The sequence below is a fragment of the Plectropomus leopardus genome, chromosome 3, assembly GCF_026936395.1.
Source record: "Plectropomus leopardus strain MGB_pleo_1.0 chromosome 3, ASM2693639v1, whole genome shotgun sequence".
NCBI classification, from domain to species: Eukaryota; Metazoa; Chordata; class Actinopteri; order Perciformes; family Serranidae; genus Plectropomus; species Plectropomus leopardus.
Window position 1 is genome coordinate 10424005 of NC_142178.1, and position 21551 is coordinate 10445555.

The 21551-nt window shown below is 39.2% G+C and overlaps 3 protein-coding genes and 1 non-coding gene across 4 annotated transcripts in view; 1 reads left to right on the top strand and 3 right to left on the bottom strand.

The window, feature by feature from the left end:
* The window catches only part of septin9b (septin 9b), a 102676-nt gene extending 100127 nt beyond the window's left edge, over positions 1-2549 (bottom strand). Inside the window, exon 1 of the mRNA XM_088075569.1 lies at positions 2394-2549. The gene's annotated coding sequence lies outside the window, so the exon portion shown is untranslated. The remainder of the gene's footprint in view (positions 1-2393) is intronic.
* On the top strand, positions 1485-1603 carry LOC121940029 (5S ribosomal RNA). Its single transcript, XR_006105564.1, has one exon. It is a non-coding gene; the product is annotated as a 5S ribosomal RNA (ribosomal RNA).
* A 1688-nt stretch (positions 2550-4237) lies between the features above and the next one.
* Positions 4238-8963, bottom strand: LOC148189914 (uncharacterized). The gene is made up of 4 exons (XM_088075571.1): positions 8681-8963; positions 8150-8488; positions 7854-7996; positions 4238-6699 (listed from the first exon to the last, which is right to left on the bottom strand). The coding sequence occupies exons 1-4, from the start codon at positions 8730-8732 to the stop codon at positions 6592-6594; spliced, it is 642 nt and encodes a 213-aa protein (XP_087931697.1). The 5' UTR covers positions 8733-8963; the 3' UTR covers positions 4238-6591.
* Positions 8964-15255: 6292 nt separating this feature from the next.
* Positions 15256-18035, bottom strand: LOC148189915 (uncharacterized). Its single transcript, XM_088075570.1, has 3 exons — positions 17671-18035; positions 17140-17478; positions 15256-16986 (listed from the first exon to the last, which is right to left on the bottom strand). Exons 1-3 carry the CDS (start codon positions 17720-17722, stop codon positions 16679-16681), a joined length of 699 nt encoding a protein of 232 aa, XP_087931696.1. The 5' UTR covers positions 17723-18035; the 3' UTR covers positions 15256-16678.
* Positions 18036-21551: the final 3516 nt, after the last annotated feature.

Consider the following 21551-nt stretch of genomic DNA (forward strand, 5'->3'; position numbering starts at 1 on the left):
AACATTATCTTGCATTTACCTATTATTTTATCTTAACTTTGAGGAAAAAATAAGAGAAGTCAACTCAAAAATGCACCAAACGTTCCTAACGATCCATACCTGATCCAGTTGTGCTGACTGATGAATCCACTCAATTATAACTCACCAAGTAGCATAGGTAACGCCCCCTACACGCTATATAAAAGACAGGTGTTGTGCCGTGTGCAAACACTCTGCTACATGCCCAAAACTTAGAGATGCACAAAAAATAAGAAAGTAGGAAGAAGAAGTTGAAGTTAAAAAAAAAATCTATTTACTATTGTTGAAAACACCAAGAAAAAAGTAGATGTGATTTTCCAGAGTGTCAGTTATGGTGTTACAGAGAAATAAAAAAAACTCAGCAATGACAAAATATGCCTCATGCTGTAGCGTAAATACTGTGTCAGCAGCAGAAGAGGAAGAAGTGTTCAAAACTTTTACTGAGTAAAAATACTATTATCACACTGTAAAAATAATCTGTTAATAGTCCTGAAAAGTGAAAAAAAGAAAACATTACTAACACAATAGGCTAATTTTTAAAAAAAAGTGAAAGCAGCAAGTCCTTATATCTATGAAGCTGAAACCATGACATGTTCTTGCATAAAAAATGTACTAAACAATTATCAAAAGATACACTTCCTGACTGAGCATGCAGCACTGCTGTTCAGCAACAAAGTTTTATTTTACTTGGTGTTCATTATACATGTACACATCTGTGATTAAAGCAGACTATCATACAACCAGTGACACGTTTATGTGTTTTGCAGTAAAACAACTGTCCAATACTGCTCTCTTGTGGTTACAGGCTGCCAATACTGCAGCTGCTGTCTCCACTGGGAAGCAAGAAATGGGAAAAAAAGCAACAAAAACATGGATGTTGTTCTGCAGGAACATAAAGATCTTATGTCAACATCACCTCAGTTGTGTTAGCAGAAAGAGCAGATGTGGAAAGAATAACACTTATGACTGTTGTATATACATGCATGTATTTACCTGCTGCATCTAAACGGATGGTGCTATTGGTGCTTTTTCTGCTTTGACATGACAAAGTTTCTGCCATAACTCAGGGACCAATATCTGCCCCTATATTTTACAAAATGTTATTCAAATTTCCCAGACTCTTACTATATTTATACAATATCAAAAGGCTTTTACATTTTCCACTTGTATAGCTGCATTACTATTATTTTGTGTGTGTGTGTGAGAGAGAGAGAGAGAGAGAGAGAGAGAGAGAGAGAGAGATTTATGGGCAGATCCTTTCGAGATTAAAATATTTCATTGTAAGGTCTTATTTTATTTATCAAACTATACAGAAAAAGCAATATTCAAAGCATATTTCGTTTTTTTTTCACGTGATACGTTGACTCAATGAAAAATATAAATAATTGTTAACCCTATTAAACGGTCTTGGCAATGTAAATTGAGTTTTACCAGCTATAAATACCCTGTGTGTTTCTTCTTCCTTCGCTTACGGCCATACCACCCTGAACACGCCCGATCTCGTCTGATCTCGGAAGCTAAGCAGGGTCGGGCCGGGTCAGTACTTGGATGGGAGACCGCCTGGGAATACCCGGTGCTGTAAGCTTTTCTTCCTTCAGCAGAGGACGCTGCGTCTCCTTTAGTGGAGACAAAACTGTGCAAATCAGCACAAATGGAAACAGTCTACATGTTCTGTACTTGGTACCCAGGGCTTTTTTCTCAGTGTTGTACTTGTAATGATTTTGTCATTTCCAGCATTCACATGCATCGGACAGTAAGAAGATGTCTGCACAAGTATGCAGTTCTGCTGATAAACAGGATATTAGGCGCTCTACTGAGAATACATGATCTCAAAATGAACTACAGTGTGTGTATCCAAGGTAAAAACACAGACTTGTCCCCTAATCAACACAGCCCACGCACCAGGGCATATCTTTAGAGAGGGAGCGTGTTATTTAGATGGGGACAGGAGCACAGTTTCAACAGGTGCATTCTAGGTTACCAGAAGACGGCGCACAATTTAATATGCGCGGCGCAAATACTGATTAAAAAACGGCTGAGCATGACAAACAATCAACATTACATAAAGACGCCTGCTGCGCTTAAATACGCAAAAAGCAACACATGGACCAGCAGCGCTGAGTAAATGCGCAGGTATGGGCACATATAAACAGCAACACTGCATAAAGTGGCACAATTCAGCAGCAGCATGGCCCAAACCATTGTGTAAAGGTACATAAATGCACACCAAAAAAACACCACAGCAGCAGCAGCTTTGTTTACAATGGCTAACCAGCTGCCCACAGGCACACAAATACACACACAACACAGAGAAACAACACTATAATGTACAGCAAGGAACAGCAGACACCAGATAAAGGTAAAAACAGACTCACCCAGGCTGTGCGGCTCCGCTCCTCGCTGATGCTAATAAAGCTGAAGACGCCGTTTTTTCAGGGAAGGGAATCTCCTTAAACACACCGTCCTTGCAGATATCCTTGTATGTAAGGGTCACGTCATTTTCGAGTCGAATTAGTTGAGCTTTGCGTGACTAAAGCATACTCCTTAGGTGTGCTGATAACGTTTTTCAAAGCTAATAATGCGCTAGCACCTGCAACTTTTCGGCTAGCTGCAGCAGGTGCAGGCTCATTAGCAGCTGCAGCTCGCTCACCTGATACGTCCTTGATTTAAAACCAGTTTCCTGTATCCATTTTTAATTTAAAACACAATACTGCCACTGTAAAGTTTCTTTTTAGTTCACATACCTGCTCAAATCTCTAGCCCACCAGTTTGAAAACTTGCACGTCATCCGGGCGGCCAGAGACGTCATATGGGCGGGGCCCAGTCTGACCCGCCCCTTAATGCCAAGACCTGAATCAACATTGTGGCTCTCTGATGTTTTTTAATAGTCCGTATTTGATGTTACAGAGAAGTTAACATTCAAAAACCGAATTAATCCAACATTGTGTGAGTTTTTCTTGTCCTATTAGTGGTTATTTGTCTTTTTTTCTGAATACTTGAAAATGAAAATGATAGCATTTAAGATTTAGGATGGACTATGTACATATATGTAAACATGTTTTCACCCTTGATGATTAACTACTACAGTGCAGTTTTATTATGTGCGTCTTTAATCCCTTGAAACCTGGAGCCACATCAATTTTCTTGTGCTGCATTCAGTCACCTTTCAGTGTTTAAAACTTTGATCTCTAAGCAAATTGGTACAGTTTCTATCCAAAACATGCAGGAAAGGCCACTGAGTAATTACGTGAGAAATGTTGCAAGAAACTTGAGGATTTAGAAAAATATTTTTAAAAAGCTAGGAAAACACTTTTGGTGGGGAAAAAAAGAAAAACAGCAAGGGAAAAACAACTAAATTTATAGGCTGATTATCATAATTACATATTTAGCATTATAATACAAAGATATTATTAATTTTTTGTTATTTTAATTATTTTTGTTTTTCCTTTTTTAACGTGTCCTTTTCACTTATTTCTTGCTTATTTTTGGGTCACTTTTTTAGTTTCTCATTGCGTTCTACCTGTGTTTTTGAAAGAAAAACGGGCCAATTTGGGTTAATCATATATAATTACTGAATAAAGACATACGCACGCTGGCAGTGATAAATAAATAAATTAATGAATCAAAAAAGGCAGAGGCTGGCATAAGAAGCACAAGACTGAAAAGATGAGGCAAAAGGCGACATAGACAGCAGACATACAGCTGCCAGAGGAGGTACACAGACCAAATAGAGGTAGCTTTATAAAAATGGTTGTTTTGAGCTTGGGTGAACAATGATCAGGAAGTGAGCTCAGATTACCTGTGGCCATCTTTCAGTATGAATTCCTTTAAAGACGCACACACTCACAGCCACACCAATTACCAACATGTTATGTGGGTCAGCGGCTGAAGGTGCAAATACCACAGAATAGGCCTGAATGTCATGTGATTCCCATCCTGTGGTTTTCAGTGCAACAAATAAGATATCAACAGTTGATTCTATTAAATGAATCAAGAGGAAACATTATTATTATCATTGTGACGTCTGTCAGGCCTTGTTTTGGTGATGCATGCGGTTAAGTATAAACGCACTTCCTGCCCTCAACTGACAAAATACGTCTCACAAAACCATAAATTAGATCAAATGAAAACATAAGCAGTAATATTTGACAGAAACATAGCGTTGACATGGAGTTAAAGTAAGATAAGTTTGTGTTTTAAAATAAAAATTAAAATCCAGTTGATCGTTGTAAAATTTATTGAATATTCTACATTAGCAAATCATGCATGCTCGAATACCACATAGGCAAATAAAACTTTCTTTGTTGTCAAAGCAAACACCTGACATCATAGAGAAACCAGTATGAAGTTTGATGCTACAGCACAAACATGTGTATGTAAATGCTTCAGTATAAGTATACATCATATACACAAGAAAAAGAATATAACAGAAAAAAGGAAGAGAAAAAAAAACAATCCAGAAGGAATGTATGATCACAATGTATGAAAACATATTACTCATTAGATTTCTAAAAGTGATAATTACAATTAACATTTAAATTGATTTAAAATTAGCATCACCAACACACTTAATTTCAGCATTATCATTTTGATGTTGACAATTTTTTATCTTCATGCCTATCAGGTCTCATCATAGATATACGGACTGAATAATACTTGTAATGTGAGAACTCTACAGTCAGACATGCAAACCACCCACACATTCACCACCAGCCCCCCGGTGTTAAGTTTGTGGTTTGTGCCCACATGTACTCGCTCGCAACTGTTTCACAGAATATCCGCCCCAGATTTTCACCTGCACCTGTTAAGTAGCTACAAAGGTCAAAAACATACTAATCATGCTTCATGGTAAATTCAAACAATAATAAATATAAATTCATAAATTGAGCGCTTATACCTGTTATGTTGCTTTCACCCTCCTGTACCAGATACTAATTAATCATTTTCATTAATCATTCTTCCTGGTATGTTCATTATTGCTTTAACACTCACCTTTGATTGTTTCCTGCATTTTATGTGAAATTATTAGAGTATAAAACCCTCCAAACCCAAGGAAATAACATTAAAATAGCATTTACTCTATCGCCTAAATGTACAGCAGTCAAAAAAAGAAAAGAAAACACACAAACATTTCAATAGAAATGTTGATAAACAACAATTAATATTAAGAATTATGTGAATTTGATACATTTACAATAATGAATACACTTTTGAAAAAATGATGACCCAGTGTTTAGCTGTAAACATGTATTTTATATATTTTTTAAAGTATTTTCTTGAAGTCATTTTCTTGTTTGCTTTGTTGTTTGTTGGGGGTTTTTTGGCTTGTTTTTCAGGTATTTTCTTGTAGCTTTTAATAATGTCTTATATTAATATTTTTTGGGTCAATTCCTGATAAGCTGCTGGTCACCCTCATCTTATGTTTTTGAAAGGGCTTTGTCTATTTTTAATCCAAAATTCAATCTTTCAGCCAATGTTTTTTAGCCAAATTAATTAAATTATAGCACTAAATACTGAGTAAAAAAAAAACAAAACTTCTTATTCCTGGCTCTTTGTGGACCCCCTTCTATTGTGGCTCTGGGTAATAAGTGCCACTTTTCCCTTCACTGCGATGCCCCGGTTAATAACGTGGGTTTGCCGTGGCGAAATTACAGTTTTCTAAAGACTGAAGACTACTAGAGGTGCACTTTTGACACTTCTGACTGTTGTTTCATGCGGGCTATAAAAAAAAACTGTAAAATCTGAAAAGTTGATTTTACTTCAAAAATCTAAGAAACCAACTGCTTTGCAAAATGTGGGTAAATGTAACTATTAATCTTATTAACTATTAACTCTAACTGGTAAGATTTATCAAGTTGTTGTATAAATGACAAATTAATTAAATAAATCTTTCGGTTATATATTTAGGTTTAGCAAGTTCAGTAAATCAAATTTTATGTGCTATATATCTGAATTCTGCTTGGCAAAATCCTCCTTGTCACAATGAAGTTAAGTCAGACTAACTTTGTTTACTGAAGTTGTTATAAAGAACAAGGTAATTTCACTTATCATTTTTAAGTTGCAACAACTTCGACTTAATGTTGACTAAACTTAACACTTAGATATAAAGTAAACATATATTAAGATTTATAGTATATTTACTTTCCTTTTTTCAAGGCAATCTGTTTCCAAGACTATTTTCAATAAGATTAACATGTCAGGTTCTACAGTGAAACACAGACAACCCAGTGAGAAATATTCCTTTACCACCACAGTTGGAGTTCAAATTAAAAGGGAAAATAGTTTACCAGTCATTAAAGTGAAATGATTTCTCATGCTGACTCTCTTGCCCACTCAGATTTATCCACATGAATCCTATTACTATGATAAGATTAAGAAAAAATTAATGTATGTAAGATAGGCACATTGTTTTCGTCAACAGTCAAATGGTGTGTGACTTTGAAGGATGCTGCCGCGAGGAATTTAGGGACCTTATTTACCTCCTTTCCTTTGATAAAGGATGGTCATGTGTATGCACGTAAAAGAAATCTTTTATTTGCATTCATAGGGGCTTGGTGTTGGAGATGAGTGCCCCTAAGGTGGGCAGAGGCTGTTCTTGGTCATAACTTCATACACATTATCACTAGGGACGTGCAAGGCACCGGCTGCTGTTGTTCCTCTGCTGACCATCCATCGTTTCACCTGTTGGTGGTGAAATATTACTGTATGACCGCATAAAGGTTTATACAGATGTTGGAAAAATACAGTCTATATGTTTAAAACATTTTAAGACCAAATGTAGATAAACTGAAGACTGAATTAAATTCCCTCCCAAAGCAAATTATGCTTTAACCCTCTGAGACCTGGATTGGTGTGAGTTTTCATGTGCTGTGTTCAGACACCTGCTAAAGGCTCTTTAATCCTTTAAAACCTGAGGAAATTGGTTTAATCTCTCTCAAAAACATTGGAAAAAACACAGTGAGAAACTTAAATAAAGGTCCTGCATATTGCAAGAAATCAGTAAAAGGAACCAGAAAATGACTTGAAATTTTGTTTAAAAAATGGAAATATAAAATATAGAAAACATTTCCCCAAAATTACAGTATATTTATAATTGTTCTAATTCTATATGTTTAAGGAAAAAATGATCTGCATTTTTATTTTAATGTTATATTCAGCACTTTTGGGGTCTTTTCTTTAAATTATTTTGAAGAATATTTCTTACTAACTTTTTTTTTTTTTTTTTTTTACTAATTTCTTGATAATTTTTGGGCCATGTCATATGAAGTTGCCCATTGCCTTCTCCCCATATTTTCGAGGGGAAAAAAATCAAACTAATTTGCTCAGGTTTCAAAGAGTTAAGCCTGACAACAACGCCATTTCCTTAATGAAAAAGTATATCCTTAATCATTCACAACCCAGTAAAAAATCAGGGAATTTTTATTTATTCAAGGAAACTTTTCTGACCTAGAAAAATTATATTTATTGAGGCAACCTTGGAGAAAATGTAAAAAGAGTTTAGAGAAGCTGCACACACATCCTGCAGAGACAGTGCTCCGTGGTTTGCTATTAAAAAAGCACGTGAACTGAAGATCTTAAAGGGATAAACCTTCCAGCAGGTAGGTGGGTTTGGTTGGATGCAGTGTGAAAAACTTATAAGTGTGTTTATGTAGAGCGAATATCTGCAGAAGTCTAACCACCACTAAAGCTGGCAGAGCTGCTTCTACAGCTAATCAGTCCGCTGCAGTGATGCACAGGTGTAGATTTCTGGGAAAACCAAGCAGACACTCCACCCTCAATTTTAAAATGTGTGCATTTTGTCCTGCCCTTATATGTATAGAGAGATCTGAACTCACCCTCGGGGTGATAATCAGGATGAAGATCACGGTTATCAGTATAGTGATGGTGCAGGCAGCAATGACGATTAACAGGAAAGGTGGCTTTTTTTCACAGGAAGGGGCACAAGGCACTTCTACTGATGTGGGACATGGCGCCGCTCCTGTGTGAAATAAAGGCGACAACGGGTTACACCAAAATACAATGTCTTCATGCTAAGGTTCCTGCAGCATTTCATCCAGTGATAACATTTGTAGCACAGGTTTAACTTTATTTTACAACTTCAAAATTTTGAAAGAAAAGAAAAAAATTGCACCTCTTATAAAAAGTATGTACTTGCTGCATCGCACTTCATGTGGGAGTCTCGTGTAGACACATTGGTAGACACCAGAGTCATCCACAGTCAGTCTGCTGATGGTGATAGTGTGGTTCTGCAGGGATCCTTTGATCTGAATCCGGTCTGTGTATCTAACTCGCGGGCTGATTTTGTCAGCTGATTCTGGATCAGAGTAATAGTAAAGCACCTCTTCTCCCTCCTTGTCATCTTGATACAGATACAGAAACATCCCATCATACCCTTCGATGCTGCGAGGACATCCCGAAGAGGAACACTTGAAGGTGACCTTCTTGCCAGACTCTTGCCACACCACGCTTTCTGTCAGAAAAGAGACAAACTGTCAGATAAGCGGATTTAAATACACCACTATCCATCTACACTGTATTTCAGGAAGCAGCAACTGAAACTAATTTGCACAGTTTAAAAATATTCCTCTTGAACATTGCTGCAGGCAGATCCGAACATAGCAAACTCTTCTTAAAGTCTTTTAAGAAAAGCAAGTAGTCATACCAGCATTGGCAGAAAGACAGAGCAACAGTGTGGACCACCAGAGCTGCATCATCTTACAACACTGACTGCATACTGTCTTTGTCTCTCACATACATACAAACACACACACACATAACAAGTAGGGCAAACGGTGCTTCCTTTACCGTTTGATGTGGGTGATGATGTGCAACATGGGAGACAAAATCTTTTGATTTTAGTCATATCCTTACAATGAAAATGTGAAAATGGAAGAAATGGTAAAATACTCCTTCACCCACACAACAACCATTTGTAAATCAGTCATGTGTTCCCTAGAATATGAGAGGGAAGTTTTCTTGTATGCCTCCTTGAAAAAGGGAGAACATATTGATTGATTGATCAATTTATCATTTTGATTTACAAAATTGAAAAAATACACACACACACACACACACACACACACACACACACACGCATATATATATATATATATATATGTATATATATATATATATGTATATATACTTATACTGTATTCCAGGTCTAGCCTTGCCTTTATAAATTATTGTGGAAGACAACATGCAGAAGATATTCCAAAAATGGCATACACTCAAACTGTTATTGATTTTTTACAGTGTTTTTGTTTATTTTAAGCGGCTGAATTTTTATTTTTGCAGCCCATGTTGCCTGCATATATAAAATGTATTATGCAGAATCTTCTGTACGCTGCCATGGTAACATGTTTTTGTTCATGCCAATAAAGTTTTATTATTTTTTTTTAAAAAAAAGAGTGAAGAGGAATGGAATGTCATGATGCAACAAAGCATAGAATCATCCATGATGGAATCTAGTGACGTCACACGTCTCACTTTATGATGTCATCTTTTAGAATTCTGGGAGCTTATATCTTCAGGCGAGTTATTTGATCGTATCAGTTCGATTTCTAAAGACATCGCAAGTGAGGAAGACACCAGAGGCTCTGAAGATGATCAACATATCACTGAAATTATCCCTCCCTGCCAAATGCCTTGCAGCATTGGACTCCAGTGCAGGGGCTCAACCAGGACCAACGGTTTCGTGGACTGTACCAGTGACAACGGCACCAGAGGCTCCTGAGATGATGGACACCTCCCCAAGCATTCCAGTACCAGCAAAATGCTATTCGCCATGGTACACCAGTTCGTGTGCGTGGACCGCGCCAGTGACAGAGCCTCCTGAGATGATGGACACCTCCCCAAGCATTCCGGTCCCCGCAAAATGCTATTCGCCATGGTACTCCAGTCCATGTGCGTGGACTGCGCCAGTGACAGCGGCACCGCAGGCTCCGGATGTGAGAAAACTGCCAAAATGCTACTCAGGAGGGATAACCAAAATAAGGGGGGTTGTGCAAAGGAGAAAGAACAGGAGACTCTAAGGGATGATTGAGATCTCCCCAAGCATTTCCATTCCATCGAAATGCTCTACGGCCCTGTCCACCAAAGAAAAGTTGGACTGTGCCAAAAAAAAAACACACAGACATGCATTAGTTTTTGTATAGTTGTGAGGATTTACAATTTAATTTCCACCAGATCGGCGCAGATCCTTCGAAGGCAGAAGGTTAACTTGCCTGCGGAGTGGCGGACTGGGGTGGTGGTTCCCATTTTCAAAAAGGGGAACTGGAGGGTGTGCTCCAATTAACGGGGTATCACACTACTCGGCCGCCGAAGGAAAGTCTACTCCAGGGTGCTGGAAAGGAGGCTCCATCCAATTGTCAAACCTTGGATTGAGGAGGAACAATGCGGGTTCTGTCCGGGCTGTGGAACAGTGGATTAGCTCTTCACCCTTGCAAGGCTGCTGGAGGGGTCGCGGGAGTTTGCTTATCCGGTCTACATGTGATTTGTGGACTTGGAGAAGGCCTACAACCGTGTCCCTCTGGGAGTCTGGGAGTACAGGGTACCGGGGTCGCTTCCGCGAGCCATTCGGTCCTTGTATAATCAAAGTGGGAGCTGTGTCCACATACCTGGCATGAAAAACACGTTCCCATTTGGTGCTGGCCTCCACCAGGGTTGCCCCTTATCTCCGATCCCGTTTGTGATTTTCATGAACAGGATCTAAAGGCGCAGCTGGGAGGAGGAAGGGATCAGGTTTGGGGACATCAGAATAGAGTCTCTGCTTTTTGTAGATGATGTGGTTCTGTTGGCTCCATCACGCCATGATCTTAAGCATACATTGGGGTGGTTTGCAGCCAAGTGTGAAGCGGCTGGGATGGGAGTCAGCACCTCCAAATCTGAGGCCAGAAGAGATGAGATGCAAGTGGTGACCTTGCATATCTGATCGGCTGAAGCGTCCGGACAGCATACGGATCTGGTGGAAATTATGCTTGGCTCTTCTTCACCTGTGGGGTTTAAATACTTTTACCCCCCCCCAGAAAGTGACTTTTTGGGGGATAAGACTTACTCACAAATATGCAATTACTATTGCGTGTTTGCACGCACACCCAGCCATCCGAGGAGAGGGGATCTCTCTTTGAATTGCCTTTCCCGAGGTTTCTTCCCACGTCCATGAGATTGTTCACATGGTCATTGGGAGTTTTTCCTCGTCTTCTTAGAGAGCTTGGGCTGGGCACCTGTTGCTGATCTGGGTCTGTTAGGCCCAGCGAAACCACCTTCAGCAACAGAAATACCCCCCACCCCTACCCCTAACATTAAAAAAACAAATTAAAAAAAATTTTAAAAATTGGAAAAATAAAGGTTACTTCATCTTTCTAGATCTGACGTTGAAAAGTTGCACTATAGTGGTGTACATTGACTGCTTCGTCTAATGAATAATCTGGGGACAGAGTTCTCATTTGCATCCTTGCAGCCTGAAAACAGAACTGTGCCGAGTATGTGTTGGTTCAAATATAACTATTTTGTCTAGGGTTATTTGTTGGTTGTTACGGCCAATAACATAACTAACAAAACGTTCAACAAAGACCGCAGCATATGAAGGACGCCAGAAAGTTGAATACCGAATTAAGGCAAGACTGTATTCAATATTGGTAAATTATCTGGTTTAAACCCCCTTCATGATGGCTCTCTGAAAATGAAGAAGAAAACAAACAAACAATCAACAGAACAAATCAAGAGACACGGAGGTTCCAGCCAAAAGGAACAGAAACCAAGGGAGAGAACCCCCTCAAGGCGACCTCTATTTCTCAGTGGCAGCTAATGGTGGTCCATGCACTCATTCAAATGGTTCAAAAAAGGTTAAAGGAGTGGAAAAGCTACAATGCCTGCAAAGAAAATATGACTATAAGAGAAGAGAAAAAATGCTCAGAGAAACATTGTTTGACATGATAACATGTGTAGTGCCTCTCTAGTGTCTTTTTACTATAATGAGAGGTGGCTAACCTGAGCTCTTTTTCTTCATACTGTGTAACTTCTCCTATAAACCAGATTTTTAAGCACCACTTTAAACACTTTTAAAATAAACCAAAATACTTTTTTAAATTATGTCTCTATTTGAACAGTTTTTAGATTTCTTAGTTACCTTGATGAACTTAAAATATCACAGTCAATGACCACAATTGTTTTAGTTTAAACAAAAAATGAACTATTTACTCAAAAGTGAAATTAAGCAGGTAAACACATTTAAATCAGACTTTTTCTCAAATGATAAGAAAAAATTACACAATACACCTTTAACGTGTGTGGGGGTGGGGGGGGTGGGGGGCAATGAAATAAACTAGCCGGCACTAAGATGAAATAAATAAATGTCCAAATACCCAGTTCTACCGATGCAGGCCTGAATGCAGCTCGGGTCCGTCGCAGCCCAAAACCAATGGCTGTTTTACTTCAAAGGCAAAATAAAATAGATAAGGTACCTTATTCCAGATATGAGTCATTCCATGAGAATGGTTAAAATTGGACTTGGATATTTTCACATTTTTTACCAAAATGTATTATTTGTATGTATATCCCACATCATTAAGGATGTATTTAACTATCAGAAAAATGCATTTTCCCATCTCAGGCATTAGTTTTCTTTTATTATTGATCATTATTTCATTATTTTACAAGATGTGGTGACTGTTATTCTTCAACCCCGTTATGGACACTTTGGCTGCTCTCTGAATATTATCATAAAATGTATTTCTAAAGAAATCAATATTTTCACATTAATCAGATGTCCCCCATACTAATTCAATAATTTTAAATAGAAAAATGTCATAAAATCGCACATTTTTACTCTCTTAAATCCTGAAATGTAAACAATAAGTGAAAGCTACTTGTCATTTTTCATCGAAAATTTAGTTTAACTAAGAATTGTAATCAAAATCAATGATCATATGATAGCGCTCAATATTTTAGACACAAATCAGCAAACATTAAATTATTTCTTCATCATTTTAAGAAAATAATTTATGAAAATGTAGGTGTGACGGGGTTGAGATTAGCATAACAGGGTTGAAGATGGTAACGGGGTTGAAGGGACAAATACAGCTTTACATATAAACAGTTGTTTACTCTCAAATTCAATGTATAGGACTTTCCATTAGCATTATATCTCATTTTGTAACCACAGGACGGACACCAGATACAAATTGCAGTAGAATTAAGTTTTATTAATCTAAAGTAAAAACAACCACAACGGCATATTAACAACTAACATTGGAAAGTGAATTGCTCAAATGCAACATAATGTGTGTGTGTGTGTGTGTGTGTGTATGAGTGTATGTGAGGGTGGGTGGGTGTGTGTGTGTCTAGGCATAAGAGAGCCTCATGAGGTGTAAGTCACCTCATCCTTGCTCCGATAGCATACAATTAAACTTGATGAACTGGTTGAACTAATAACAATAATAATCAAACAGTTAACGATTTCAATGTGTCTGTCTGTATCAGCGCCTGTGTCTGTGTCCATGTCAGAGTGTTTCTGCATGTGTGTGCCTGCATCAGTGTGTGTGTCTGTATATATGCATCAATGTGCCTTTTGTTTCATGAATTCATCTTGTGAGTCGGTTCCACACCTCTTTCAAGACTTCCACATGGCGCTTTGTTACATTCTGTGGAGGTGGAATGAGTTCAAGGACATCATCAAACAGGTACCAGAGGATATCATCCTGATGCAGCCAGAAGAATCGGTTTGACCAAACACGATGCATGCATTTACGAGACGGAGCATTATATTACGGAAATTAACATTTTGCCAGCAAAATATAAAATAGGTGAGAGCACGCACAGGCAGCCTCCTTGGCAACCAGGGACAATCGGGACATTTTTTTTTCTTCAAAATGGCCCTGATCCTCAGTCGTAATATCCTATGAGCCATTTGTGTGAAATTTGAGTGTATGAATTCTTGAGTTATGGTTGAAATCATCTTTTATGAAGGGGCAGTGACCTTGACCTTTGACCTTCGACTGCCAGATTCTGATCAGTTCATTCTTGAGACATGTTGATTGAATATAATAATAATTAATTCAAATAATTTGATAATTTAACAACCAAAGTATTAAAATCTCAACCCCATCACAATCTCACAACCCCGTTACAATCAAACACATAACGGGGTTGAGTGTGAGGGGGTTGAGATGTTTGAACAAAATGGCCGCTGCTCAATGTAGTGAATACCAGACAGAGAGCACATGGCATGCATGAAATTCAAAATCACCATATATTCATGAAATAACAAAAAACTTTTTCAGAAGTAATAGTTTTCTTTTTTTCATGTTACGATGTTGAGTCATTGAATTTGACTAAAATAAAGGAAAAGATGGGAGCAACTTGCCTTTCTCTGTGGTCCTGTTGTCCAAAAGACTTCAGTGATGTCACTTCCTGATGTATACGGAATTCTGGATCACACCACTGTATTTATGGGGGTGGGATCATTCGTGTAACGAGGTTGAGGGGTTACTCGGGTACAGATATAATTGTGATTTCAATGAATAATTTACAATTAAATTTGAAAAAAATAAACTTTACCAGCAAAAGAGCAGATATCAAAATTTATTGACTTTTTAAAAATAGTTTTATTTGGTATTTTCAAAGTAAACTTTCATCAAGGCCATGAGGGACATGACAAAATAGGTGGTGTCAAATAAAAAAAACTGTATTATTTCTCATAAAAAGATAAAATTTAGTTCAGTTTTTTTACACTGTATTAAAGGGTGTATTTCAATGTATATGTAAAGCTGTTTAGATATAAAGTTTGGTGACCCAATAGATGAAAAACACCATAAGAGGTGAGAGGGACTCAAATTGTGCCATTTTCATGGAATGACTCACATTAACTCATTAATTTCAGGCAGGTGGAAAAACAGCTGAAGCAGGGGAGGTGAAGAGACGATCTGCATGGAAGAAGGGAAACTCCAGTGGCAGACTGTCCCGCTGCAGTTCGCCTCCGCAGCCGACGGTCCCACACGGCACGTCTCCACCGCTGACGATCCGCTCGGCTCGGCTCTGTCGCTCCGCAGCTGCACACACACACACTCCACACAGCCGTTGCCAACGAGGTTGCTAGCCGCTAGCTTGTTAGCAAAGTCCGTGAACAGCAGCCACTTGATCAGCAGCTAGCTCCACTTTTCTCTCGTTCTTCCTGTTGAGTAATCCAATCAAAACTTCCAGGGAAGTCACCACATAGCCTTTGAAAGAGTCCTTGTCAAACACCAAAACGACTCTGGGGACAACATTCACTAACAGTCTGTTTACTTCACCTTTTCCTCCGTGTTTTTTTTCCCGCCTTCCTCACTCCGACTCCCTCTCCCCTCTCTTTACATCACCCTTTCAAAATAAAAATACATTCATAAACCATATGTGTCTCTTTCGTGCTTTTCTTTCAGGTTGTAGAGGTTTGATTAGCTTGAGATTTTGCAGTGGCTTACTCATCAGTCTATTGCTAGCAAGAAGTTGCATTCCACAGGCAGTGTCTGTAGCTCAGCTGTGCAGTTCCACAAAATCCACTCAGGAAACGTTTTTTGTTGTGAAGAAAAAATATAAAAAATCTCCAGGTTTATTTCCACAAAATCACAGGAAGTGGCTGGCTAACACACTTGTTGCAAGTAATTACTTAAAGACGAGGTAAGAAAACCGTTTGCTTCTCCAGCTACCAAGCACTGACTGCCCGCTCACGATAAAAACAAAGGCTCTGGCCACTCAATGCCGTCTTAAAGGGGAAGTACTCTTTTTATCAACACATATGAAATCACATGAAAACATGAATTCCAATAGACTTTTTAACCTTTTTAACCATTATATAAAGTTAGAAATGAAATTCTGAATTATTAAACCCCTCTGTACTTACAGTATTGAATTATGCATTTTCTTAACACATTTTAATCATATGAACTGCATTTATAACCATGAACTGTACTTCTGCCTCTACACAGGTATAGATAAACATTTTCACGAACATTATAAACAACACAATTAACATATGCATTTTTTTTAAAATACACACATAATATTACCCAGTACTCACTCTCTGTTTATGAATAACTTTAACTTACTTTTTTAATCTTAAATGTCATTTTAAACATGAACTTATTTACTATGAACTTAAGACTCTTTTTAACTATAACTGTAAATTACTGTGCAATTAACTTGTTTATTTTAACTTATGTCATTTTAATGTTTTTGACCGGGTTACACATGGTTATTGTTGTAAAAAGTGTACAAAAATATCCATTGATGTGTAACAGAATTTGGGCAGGTCTACTATCTTACCGCACTTTAAAACACTTTTTTTTTTGTTTTTTCTTGCACTGGACTTTGCGGTTGTCAACAGTTGAATCTAAAATGCAATACAAACTCATCAAGATGTCTGCTGTCTTCAAAGCAGGCTGCTTTGCTCATTTGCTCAGGTTTCAAAGAGTTAACATTGGCATGAACAACAAAGCCATTTCCTTAATTAAAAACTATATTCTTAATCATTCACAACCCAGTAAAAAATCAGAGTATTTCTATTTATTCAAGGAAACTTTTCTGACCTAGAAAAATTATATTTATTGAGGCAACCTTGGTTTTGGTTGGATTCAGTGTGAAAAACTTATAAGTGTGTTTATGTAGAGCGAATATCTGCAGAAGTCTAACCACCACTAAAGCTGGCAGAGCTGCTTCTACAGCTAATCAGTCCGCTGCAGTGATGCACAGGTGTAGATTTCTGGGAAAACCAAGCAGACACTCCACCCTCAATTTTTAAAATGTGTGCATTTTGTCCTGCCCTTATATGTATAGAGAGATCTGAACTCACCCTCGGGGTGATAATCAGGATGAAGATCACGGTTATCAGTATAGTGATGGTGCAGGCAGCAATGATGATTAACAGGAAAGGTAGCTTTTTTTCACTGGAAGGGGCACAAGGCGCTTCTACTGATGTGGGACATGGCGCCGCTCCTGTGTGAAATAAAGGCGACAACGGGTTACACCAAAATACAATGTCTTCATGCTAAGGTTCCTGCAGCATTTCATCCAGTGATAACATTTGTAGCACAGGTTTAACTTTATTTTACAACTTCAAAATTTTGAAAGAAAAGAAAAAAATTGCACCTCTTATAAAAAGTATGTACTTGCTGTATCGCACTTCATGTGGGAGTCTCGTGTAGACACATTGGTAGACACCAGAGTCATCCACAGTCAGTCTGCTGATGGTGATAGTGTGGTTCTGCAGGGATCCTTTGATTTGAATCCGGTCTGTGTATCTAACTCGCGGGCTGATTTTGTCAGCTGATTCTGGATCAGAGTAATAGTAAAGCACCTCTTCTCCCTCCTTGTCATCTTGATACAGATACAGAAACATCCCATCATACCCTTCGATGCTGCGAGGACATCCCGAAGAGGAACACTTGAAGGTGACCTTCTTGCCAGACTCTTGCCACACCACGCTTTCTGTCAGAAAAGAGACAAACTGTCAGATAAGAGGATTTAAATACACCACTAACCATCTACACTGTATTTCAGGAAGCAGCAACTGAAACTAATTTGCACAATTTAAAAATATTCCTCTTGAACATTGCTGCAGGCAGATCCGAACATAGCAAACTCTTCTTAAAGTCTTTTAAGAAAAGCAAGTAGTCATACCAGCATTGGCAGAAAGACAGAGCAACAGTGTGGACCACCAGAGCTGCATCATCTTACAACACTGACTGCATACTGTCTTTGTCTCTCACATACATACAAACACACACACACATAACAAGTAGGGCAAACGGTGCTTCCTTTACCGTTTGATGTGGGTGATGATGTGCAACATGGGAGACAAAATCTTTTGATTTTAGTCATATCCTTACAATGAAAATGTGAAAATGGAAGAAATGGTAAAATACTCCTTCACCCACACAACAACCATTTGTAAATCAGTCATGTGTTCCCTAGAATATGAGAGGGAAGTTTTCTTGTATGCCTCCTTGAAAAAGGGAGAACATATTGATTGATTGATCAATTTATCATTTTGATTTACAAAATTGAAAAAATACACACACACACACACACACACGCACACACACATGCATATATATATATGTATATATACTTATACTGTATTCCAGGTCTAGCCTTGCCTTTATAAATTATTGTGGAAGACAACATGCAGAAGATATTCCAAAAATGGCATACACTCAAACTGTTATTGATTTTTTACAGTGTTTTTGTTTATTTTAAGCGGCTGAATTTTTATTTTTGCAGCCCATGTTGCCTGCATATATAAAATGTATTATGCAGAATCTTCTGTACGCTGCCATGGTAACATGTTTTTGTTCATGCCAATAAAGTTTTTATTATTTTTTTTTAACAAAAGAGAGTGAAGAGGAATGGAATGTCATGATGCAACAAAGCATAGAATCATCCATGATGGAATCTAGTGACGTCACACGTCTCACTTTATGATGTCATCTTTTAGAATTCTGGGAGCTTATATCTTCAGGCGAGTTATTTGATCGTATCAGTTCGATTTCTAAAGACATCGCAAGTGAGGAAGACACCAGAGGCTCTGAAGATGATCAACATATCACTGAAATTATCCCTCCCTGCCAAATGCCTTGCAGCATTGGACTCCAGTGCAGGGGCTCAACCAGGACCAACGGTTTCGTGGACTGTACCAGTGACAACGGCACCAGAGGCTCCTGAGATGATGGACACCTCCCCAAGCATTCCAGTACCAGCAAAATGCTATTCGCCATGGTACACCAGTTCGTAAAGCGTGGACCGCGCCAGTGACAGAGCCTCCTGAGATGATGGACACCTCCCCAAGCATTCCGGTCCCCGCAAAATGCTATTCGCCATGGTACTCCAGTCCATGTGCGTGGACTGCGCCAGTGACAGCGGCACCGCAGGCTCCGGATGTGAGAAAACTGCCAAAATGCTACTCAGGAGGGATAACCAAAATAAGGGGGGTTGTGCAAAGGAGAAAGAACAGGAGACTCTAAGGGATGATTGAGATCTCCCCAAGCATTTCCATTCCATCGAAATGCTCTACGGCCCTGTCCACCAAAGAAAAGTTGGACTGTGCCAAAAAAAAAACCACACAGACATGCATTAGTTTTTGTATAGTTGTGAGGATTTACAATTTAATTTCCACCAGATCGGCGCAGATCCTTCGAAGGCAGAAGGTTAACTTGCCTGCGGAGTGGCGGACTGGGGTGGTGGTTCCCATTTTCAAAAAGGGGAACTGGAGGGTGTGCTCCAATTAACGGGGTATCACACTACTCAGCCGCCGAAGGAAAGTCTACTCCAGGGTGCTGGAAAGGAGGCTCCATCCAATTGTCAAACCTTGGATTGAGGAGGAACAATGCGGGTTCTGTCCGGGCTGTGGAACAGTGGATTAGCTCTTCACCCTTGCAAGGCTGCTGGAGGAGTCGCGGGAGTTTGCTTATCCGGTCTACATGTGATTTGTGGACTTGGAGAAGGCCTACAACCGTGTCCCTCTGGGAGTCTGGGAGTACAGGGTACCGGGGTCGCTTCCGCGAGCCATTCGGTCCTTGTATAATCAAAGTGGGAGCTGTGTCCACATACTTGGCATGAAAAACACGTTCCCATTTGGTGCTGGCCTCCACCAGGGTTGCCCCTTATCTCCGATCCCGTTTGTGATTTTCATGAACAGGATCTAAAGGTGCAGCTGGGAGGAGGAAGGGATCAGGTTTGGGGACATCAGAATTGAGTCTCTGCTTTTTGTAGATGATGTGGTTCTGTTGGCTCCATCACGCCATGATCTTAAGCATGCATTGGGGTGGTTTGCAGCCAAGTGTGAAGCGGCTGGGATGGGAGTCAGCACCTCCAAATCTGAGGCCAGAAGAGATGAGATGCAAGTGGTGACCTTGCATATCTGATCGGCTGAAGCGTCCGGACGGCATACGGATCTGGTGGAAATTATGCTTGGCTCTTCTTCACCTGTGGGGTTTAAATACTTTTACCCCCCCCCCCCCAGAAAGTGACTTTTTGGGGGATAAGACTTACTCACAAATATGCAATTACTATTGCGTGTTTGCACGCACACCCAGCCATCCGAGGAGAGGGGATCTCTCTTTGAATTGCCTTTCCCGAGGTTTCTTCCCATGTCCATGAGATTGTTCACATGGTCATTGGGAGTTTTTCCTCGTCTTCTTAGAGAGCTTGGGCTGGGCACCTGTTGCTGATCTGGGTCTGTTAGGCCCAGCGAAACCACCTTCAGCAACAGAAATACTCCCCCACACACCCCCCCCCACCCCCACCCCTAACATAAAAACAAATTAAAAAAAAAATTAAAAATTGGAAAAATAAAGGTTACTTCATCTTTCTAGATCTGACGTTGAAAAGTTGCACTATAGTCGTGTACATTGACTGCTTCGTCTAATGAATAATCTGAGGACAGAGTTCTCATTTGCATCCTTGCAGCCTGAAAACAGAACTGTGCCGAGTATGTGTTGGTTCAAATATAACTATTTTGTCTAGGGTTATTTGTTGGTTGTTACGGCCAATAACATAACTAACAAAACGTTCAACAAAGACCGCAGCATATGAAGGACGCCAGAAAGTTGAATACCGAATTAAGGCAAGACTGTATTCAATATTGGTAAATTATCTGGTTTAAACCCCCTTCATGATGGCTCTCTGAAAATGAAGAAGAAAACAAACAAACAATCAACAGAACAAATCAAGAGACACGGAGGTTCCAGCCAAAAGGAACAGAAACCAAGGGAGAGAACCCCCTCAAGGCCGGCTGCCGTACAGCACGCATCTCAGAGAGAGAGCCTCCCACTGCACACCCCCTTATCTGCCTTCCTGAATGAAGAAATTGGCAACAGGTACTCAGGAAGGAGAGCGGAGGGAGTGTACAAGGAGAGGAGGAGGACAGCAACTGCAGCAACGGCAACAGCACAGTGCAGAATTTAGGCACACAACTAGGCGGCACACAACATTGATCATCCAAAGAAAATAATTATGTCCAAAGAAGCTAAAGAGCTTAAGGAAAGGCAGGTTTATTCAGAGTCTTACAAACACTGCTGCATTTCAGAGTTTTATGGCAAAGAAATGCATAACAATTTTTGAAAACACAATAAAGAAAAAAATAATAATCCAAATGATGACTTCTATAGACCTCTATTTCTCAGTGGCAGCTAATGGTGGTCCATGCACTCATTCAAATGGTTCAAAAAAGGTTAAAGGAGTGGAAAAGCTACAATGCCTGCAAAGAAAATATGACTATAAGGGAAGAGAAAAAACGCTCAGAGAAACATTGTTTGACATGATAACATGGTTATTGTTGTCAAAAGTGTACAAAAATATCAATTGATGTGTAACAGAATTTGGGCAGGTCTGCTATCTTACCACACTTTAAAACACTTTTCTTTTGTGTTTTTCTTGCACTGGACTTTGTGGTTGTCAACAGTTGAATCTAAAATGCAATACAAACTCATCAAGATGTTCGCTGTCTTGAAAGCAGGCTGCTTTGCTCATTTGCTCAGGTTTCAAAGAGTTAACATTGGCAT

Excerpts from the sequence above, each read along its gene's own strand:
- LOC148189914 (XM_088075571.1), bottom strand. The coding sequence starts at position 8,732 with ATGATGCAGCTCTGGTGGTCCACACTGTTGCTCTGTCTTTCTGCCAAT. Across the intron at positions 8,489-8,680 it reads CTGTCTTTCTGCCAATGCTG|AAAGCGTGGTGTGGCAAGAG; the intron begins GTATGACTACTT and ends CTTTTCTGACAG. Across the intron at positions 6,700-7,853 it reads TCCTGATTATCACCCCGAGG|GTGAAACGATGGATGGTCAG; the intron begins GTGAGTTCAGAT and ends CACCACCAACAG.
- LOC148189915 (XM_088075570.1), bottom strand. The coding sequence starts at position 17,722 with ATGATGCAGCTCTGGTGGTCCACACTGTTGCTCTGTCTTTCTGCCAAT. Across the intron at positions 17,479-17,670 it reads CTGTCTTTCTGCCAATGCTG|AAAGCGTGGTGTGGCAAGAG; the intron begins GTATGACTACTT and ends CTTTTCTGACAG. Across the intron at positions 16,987-17,139 it reads GTACATACTTTTTATAAGAG|GAGCGGCGCCATGTCCCACA; the intron begins GTGCAATTTTTT and ends TATTTCACACAG.